Here is a 7,101-nt window from a genome sequence, read left to right as displayed (position 1 = left end):
AGGGGACAGGGAGCAGAGGGGTTTAGATGGGTCGGGAGTTCTGGGGGTGGGGAGTGGTTGGATGGGGCGTGGGAGTCCCAGGGGTCTGTCTGGGGGTGGGGGGGTGGATAAGGGTTGGGGCAGTCAGGGTACAGGTAGGGGGTAGGGTCCTAGGGGGCCAGTTAGGATGGGGGGAGGGTCTCAGGAGGGGGCAGTCAGGGGACAAGAGGCAGGGAGGCTTAGGTAGGGGGTGGAGTCCTGGGGGGCAGTTAGGGGCAGGGGTCCCAGGAGGGGGCAGTCAGGGGACAAGGAACGGGAGGAGGGTTGGGGGTTCTGAGGGGGGCGGGAAGTGGGAGGGGCAGGGGCGGGGCTAGGGCGGGGCTCCTCCCATCCTCTTTTTTGCTTGCTGAAATATGGTAACCCTATCTGACTAGGAATTATTCTGGGGAAGTTCTGTTGCCTGCATTATACAGGTCAGACTATGATCACAGCAGTCCCTCCTGGCCTTGGAATCTATAGCATTTCCTGACTCACTGAGCTGGAACGTGAGAGGCAGGGGAGAGTGGGGTGACTGCAGGGCTGAGAGCTCTGGCAGGGCGTGGTTGGTCACTCCCTCCCCTCACCAGGAAAGAAGGAACATTTCACATAACAAGATGACTGCTGAGTTATTGTTCCCCAGCGTGGCCACAATGAGCAGACAGGAGCTTGGGTTTGTAGGAAAAGGAGATCTGATCCCCAAAGGGATCCAGTGGGAGATTCTCTGACACCATTGGAACACAGCTAACCTGCATTAACCACAAGTCAGCAACAGCTCTGGGGATCTGGCTGCATGAGCCAGCCAGGACTGGGCCTAATGTGATAGCCACTCCAGTCCAGAGGGCTCTTCTGGGGCAAGTCACCACAGGGATTTTGACTCCTAGTTCACCTGCCAATTTCCATCTGCCTGCTGTGATTGGGGTAACCCCACTCCCAGTTCAGTGCATCCCTGCATTGCTGGTTTAGAAAGTGACACTAGTGACCATCAGCTGGGGGAGGTTTGCACAAGGCCACTCTCCTGACGTTGCTGGGATCAACAAATTATGTTACAGGCAGAGTTCAGTGGCAACGGATCTGTGGGGCACAGAGGAGGTGTTAATCTGCCCATCCCACAGCCTGAGCTTTCTCCCCATGGCGAGGGTGTCCATACCTGTGAGATACATCTCCTCCCCTTCCGTGAACATCTGGTGGCAGCGGACGCATCTGGCACAGGTTGGGTGGTAGTGCTTTCCTCCTGCCTACAAACAAGCAGAGGAAAATGGTTCCTAAGCAAGCAGAAAATGCAGATCCACTTTTGCCTCCATTCCTCTGAGCGGGAGCTGCCCAGTTCCCTCCACACTCCTTCTGCTTGCAGTGCAAAACACAAAGCAAGATGAAAGAGCCTAGCAAAGGAGAGCTGGGGCCCCAACAAGGAACCACAGATGGCAGACCAGCCCTAGACACACTAGGACACTAATATCTTTGCCATGGTGCATGAAGAGAACCCATGTCCAGGGTCCCATTTCTCTCAAGCAAACTGAGTGCAAGGTGGATGTACAATGTTACAAGCTCCGCCTTTCACACTCACCTGGCAGTGGGCAAATGACTATCCAAAGTGCAGGGCAGCAGAGAATTAGGCCCAGGCAGCCCCAAACCAGTGAACTGGGGACCAAATCCTGCAAACTTTGACTCCCAGAAGCACACCTCAAAGTCAACAGTATTACTTATGTGAGTAAGGACTTACAGGATCAATTTCTGCATTTGCTTTCAGAAGGATTCTGTAGCTGTAGCTCAGAAATGTCCCATTGTTCAGCTATGGAGACATATTTTTCACCAGTTCCCACCCCAAGCATCTCCACTGGAGTTGGACAGGGTGCCCACTTTGGCCCAGGGAGGGGGTCACAGTTGTGAAATATCATAGCAGTGGCATAGGCTTCTGTTTGGCAAACTGGGATTTTTACCATCTTGGGAGAGGGAGAGACACACCCACAACAGTACAAGGGGCTCACTAGGTTTCATTTTGCAGCCCATTCCAATGGAGTGAAAGCCAAAATGATTCCTGCTTTATTTTTTTTCCAGCCCTGATTTCTTGGGACTCTCTAGAAACTTTTCTGCTGCCTTCAGTGCAAATGATGCCCAAACTTTAGAAATAACAACCTGCTATTTTCCCAGTTGTGATGTGGCTGGTCTGTTCTCCCTGCACTCTGACAAGGATAATAGGTTTAATTGGTAGCTTGCTTCCACTCAAAATGTCTGCAAGAATTTCAATTATAGACTCATTTGCTGGGCTTCCAAGCTCAAAGGCAGCAGTTGGCTCTGGGCTGTACTGAAACCTGGTCTGTACTGTATACAGCGTAACCCCCAAGGGACATTTTACGATAATATCAGAAGGGAGAAGGACTAGTAAGGCTGGTAAGGGAATGAAAGAAGAAAGAAGGGCTGTTGTAACTTACTGTATCTAACTTAACTGTTTCTCTTGTATCAGGAAACAATGAGGAGAATGGGATAATTTGCTAAGAGGGATCACTGACTCCATCATGAGAAAGGTTCTTACTAGATTATCTGTGGGGCACTGATAGACAGAGCTTTTCACCATCCTAGTCTTGGCTTCAGCAGCAGGTGTCAACATCACAGAACGCTCCCACCTGACTGGCATTAACTGTCTGTTTCTGGTTGGCAGCTTCATCAGACAGGCCCAGGAGCAAATGGGCCAGGGAGACTGAACTCCCCTCACCAGGTACATTGGCAGGGTCAGTGTGTGAGGGAAGCTCACTCTGCTGCTACCCATGCAGTCCAGGTTTTGTAGACAAGCAGAGGAGCTCAGGGGCTCGGGCTTCAAACCCAGCATCCATACTTCACTAGTGCCAAATTCACTTCCAAAAGAAAGGACGAAAGTCAGAAAAGCCACTTGTGGCACTAGCTGTGGAGGAGGCTCTGACGCTAGTACAGAGGCAGAAGAACGAAGGGCCAAATCCAGTTCTCACTAAAGTCCAGAGGACTTTCCATTGCCTTCACTGAGGGCTGGATCTGTCTCCAAATGAACAAGAACAAGTGGAGCGGTCTCCACTGTCCAGAATGCTTTCGGACCATATCTTTCTTTTAAAAACATTGTATATTTTAAATAATCTGTTCAATTGTTTCAAGATTATGCAAATCCTAAACCTGCCCTGCCACTAAAAGTCCAGAACACCCCCTCTCCCCCTTGGATTTGTCAGGAGCCCACTCTGTATTTCCCATTGTTCAGAAAGCCTTGGCTATTTTTATTCTTTGGCTTTGGGGAGGTGTACACCGTGACTGGAATAGCAAGGGTTACTGCAGGTCAGGTCAATACTGAGCTGTATTGGCTGAGCTGTGTGGAGACACAGGCCTTAAATAGGATGGGGCGCTGCCGGTCAGCACTGAGATGTACTCTGCTCTGCACAGCCCAGCTAGTGTACCGCAATTCAGGCCTATCTTCCCCTCTAATCACAAGCTCTGAAACAAACATCCACAATTTAAAACTCAACAGTCCCTCTGCAAGGAGAAGTGATTACACTTCAAAGCAGAATGCAACAATCTTGTTTATTTTGTATTGATTAAAATTACAGCCATTGTAAAAGCCTGCTGGAAGCTGTGAGTAAAGAGAGCAACTCATTATTACTTGGGGTCCCTTAAAGATTCATTAATCATTCAAGGCTGACTGCACAACTCACAGTCATTTGGAACACCCAGAGGGTCATGGGATAGCACAAGAAAGCTCATTACGGCCTAAAATTATTTAAAGGAGCCTCTTCTATTTTGAGCTCTGCCAGACAAGACAATGAAGGCCTATTGCTTTAAGGAAAATAATTCATCTCGAACTCTTGGGCATCCCACCCTAGCCTAGTGACTGGTTCGTGATTGGCATTGGCTGGCCAGAGGTGCAGAAGGAGCCCTCTTCTGGGCAATGCAAGAGCAGAAGAGACATGGGAGAAAGATGAGGGGTCACTCACATTTTGGCCATGACTGAGCAGAGACTGTGAAGTGACACTGCACTGGCTTTCTGGAAAGATAGGTCAAGTAATGCCCAAGGAGCTCTCTGCGTCTCCATCCCTCTGCAGCCTTCACTGCACAGCACATCCCATCCACTCCCCATGCCCTGTTTCCCTCAGCTCCATTCCAATAGCTGGATGAAAGTCAGCAACAGAGTCTGCCCAGAGGTACCCCAGAGCCCAGCTGATTTATTTCCAGCCCACTTGGTCACTGTTGCACAGTTCCCTTGCCTGGGCACAGGGAATCCCACCTGCCAGTCGCAGCAGAGATCTTGAATAACGGGTCATGGCTGATGTTCAGAATGCTGCACAGACATGAACCAATTCTTCCCCACAGCGGGCCATGAAAGGATCATTATCCCCCCATCGCAGGTGGGGAGGCTGAGGCAGGAACCAAGGACGGAGGTGGATGTGAACAGTGGTGTCAGTTACAAGCTGGTGAGGTGGTGTAACGTGGACACAGAGGAGGCAGAAGAGCAAGGCAGCAGCATGAAGAACAGCCCCAGGATGGGGTAAGAAGGTGGAAGGCAAAGCAGCTCCTCACACTCTATATTCCCCCCTAGTGGTCACTCTCTGGTACAGCTCTGCCCTTCTGCTCCCCAAGCACGTGCACACTGACCTCTGATGGAATGGATCCAAAGAGGTGAGGTGATTTGGCTGAGGTCCCAAAGGCAGTCAGTGTCAGAGCCAGGAGGAGCGCTCAAGAATGCACAGCACCCAGGTTTCAGCTTCAGCCATAGTCCCCTGAAGGGGGTGGGGAAGGGGCTGGATGGCCCAGGGGGCTTGGTACCAGGGTCCAGAGACTTTTGCCTCAAAGTCACTGCTTTGGAGCCAGTCCAGGTCAGTAGGGACCAAAAGCAGCTATCATCTCATGGCTCTTTGGTGGCTCCTGCACAGAATGAGGGAGAGAGGCCTCAGCCCGGCTACCACCACAGCTGCTGGCTGGCTCAGCAGGGAAGCCCCGGCGACGGTACCCTGCTCCCTCCAGGGCAGCAATGAGGCACACTCCCCGGCAGCTGTCCATACAGTGCCCATCATGGGGGTACACACAGGACCCCACTCTCCAGGACACTAAATTCACTTGAAAAATGTCTTTCAAAAAATAGCCAAGTTGAGTGAGAGCCGCAGCCAGCAGGATCACTCTGCTAGCACCTCTGGATTTCAGGCCCCCCTCGTGTCCCTGAGGGTGTCGGAGTTAGAAGAGTCCTCCATGCCTTCTGCCTAGGACTAACCTGGCATGGGAACCATGAGGAGTCCAAGACACCTCCTTTGCAATGCCCTCCCTGACGAACAGCACTTGGAATGAGCTCCATTAAAGGGACAGAGTGAGCTACTAAAGAATCACACCTAAAGCCCTGCTGGGATGCAGAAACCAGCCAGGTCCTTTGTGCTGAATCCCTGCTAAAAGAACAATACAATGCGGCTTGGGCTCGCTAATACCATTCACATAAACCCCTGCTCCTCCTCCAGACTGGCCTGTCTCCCTTGGGTGCTTGCACCTCACCGCTGGCTCATTCCACCAGCCTAAAGGGTGTGGCTAGTGGGCCTGCTGCTTCCCCTTGCAGACAGCTCTGCACCTCTGCCAAGCCTTTCCCCTGCTAGGGCACAGCCACATGACTAGCAGCCGTGTTGGATGTGTTGCCATGGCAACTGGTAGGGGGAGTGGAGTCTGGCTACAATCAGGCTCCTAGGTGACTGTATTGAGAGAAGCATCTGAAAAATGTGCCAGTGTCACCAGGAGAGCAGGGGCAGTAACCGATGGTTATCATGGGTGCTCAGCGATGCCCATGCTATCCCTGGGAGATCAGACATGTGCTGGCAAAGTCCCTGGCCTCCAGTAGCAGGGGAACGTGGCTAGGATTGAGGAAGGAGGGGTCCCTTTGAAGAGGCACTGAATTCCAGCTCAGGTGCTGGGGCAAGGCACTCTGTAGACAAATACCACATTGCCTCTGCCCATCCATCCATCCCCGGTGCTCAGATATGGGGTCGGGCATGGTGCCAAATTAGAACCCACACAGATCTCTAGGAAAACACCTATTAGGCACCCACGCTACATACACATGCTGGCACCTGCCATCTGGGAGGACTGAACCAGGGGATCCTCCTTCACCCTGCCACTTGTGCTAAAGGAATAACTTCCTCAGCTTCGAGTAAGTAGCAGGCTCTTGTACGTACCTATCACCTGGGCCACATCAGCCAGCCATATCTATTACCACAGTCACCTGTACCACCTTGCTACTGCCCTGCAAAGTGGTGCTGCTGCTTCTGCGGCTAGACTCCAATTCCAGAGGACAGTGCTGCTCTGTCCCACCCCAATCCCTGGGAGCCAGCCATTTCTGCACTCAGGATACCAAGGTCAGTCAGCGTCCAGACCTCCATATTATAGAGGAGGAAACTGCAGCCCAGCAACGGCAAAGGGCTCACCCCCAGGTGCACAGGGAATCAGTGGCAGAACCAGGAATGGAAGTGAGGACCCGCAGTGCCCTGCTCTAGCCCATAGATCACACTACCTTTCAGTCATTTGCATCACCCGAGTGTGACCGGAGGGGCCGTGGTTTGCAGAGAGTGTGATTTAGGGAACACCCAGTTAAAATGGCTCATGACAGTGCTTAGGTCACTGACAAAACTCTCAGGGGGTCCCCTTTGCAAAGGGCTGGCTAGATGGTTCCTCTGCACCGTGGGTGGGATTCACTCGCCCAGCCCTCTGCTGCTGGAAGGAAGCTAGCAGTCTTCTGCCTGCCCCAACTCACCTCCAAGACCCTGCCACTGATGTACCGGTCACAGGTCTCACACTTAATGCCGAACTGGGCATGGTAGTCAGATTCGCAGTATGGAACGCCGTCCCTTTGGAGGAGAGAGGGAGACAGGAAGTGAGAGGAGGGTGAGGGCACGGGGCAACTGAGAGACACCCCCCCACGTGATACGTGGCTTTCACTGCATCAAATGGCTCAACTGAGATGTGGCCTGTATTAGAACGACCTCCCCAGAGGGGTGTTTGCTGGGAGGCTCTTCTGCTGTCAAGGGAGCAAGCAAGTGACCATTGGAAGGTTGGTGATGAAGCAAGAGGGCAGCTTCTTCAGTCGTCACCCCTCCTACC

At 52.4% G+C, this 7,101-nt stretch overlaps 1 protein-coding gene across 7 annotated transcripts in view; it reads right to left on the bottom strand.

Annotated features, from left to right (window-relative positions):
• The window catches only part of ABLIM3 (actin binding LIM protein family member 3), a 105,276-nt gene that overhangs the window by 27,854 nt on the left and 70,321 nt on the right, over nucleotides 1-7,101 (bottom strand). For all 7 annotated transcript variants that reach the window (XM_026658044.2, XM_029912946.1, XM_029912947.1 and 4 more), the window contains 2 exons: nucleotides 6,755-6,848; nucleotides 1,166-1,253 (listed from right to left, as the gene is read on the bottom strand). In XM_026658044.2, coding sequence (XP_026513829.1) covers nucleotides 1,166-1,253; nucleotides 6,755-6,848 — 182 coding nt within the window. The remainder of the gene's footprint in view (nucleotides 1-1,165; nucleotides 1,254-6,754; nucleotides 6,849-7,101) is intronic.

This window comes from Terrapene carolina, unplaced genomic scaffold, assembly GCF_002925995.2.
Source record: "Terrapene carolina triunguis isolate 2854851 unplaced genomic scaffold, T_m_triunguis-2.0 Scaffold395, whole genome shotgun sequence".
In the NCBI taxonomy this organism is placed as follows: domain Eukaryota; kingdom Metazoa; phylum Chordata; order Testudines; family Emydidae; genus Terrapene; species Terrapene triunguis.
Note: the sequence above shows the minus strand (reverse complement) of the source record. Positions and strands in the feature narration are given on the sequence as shown.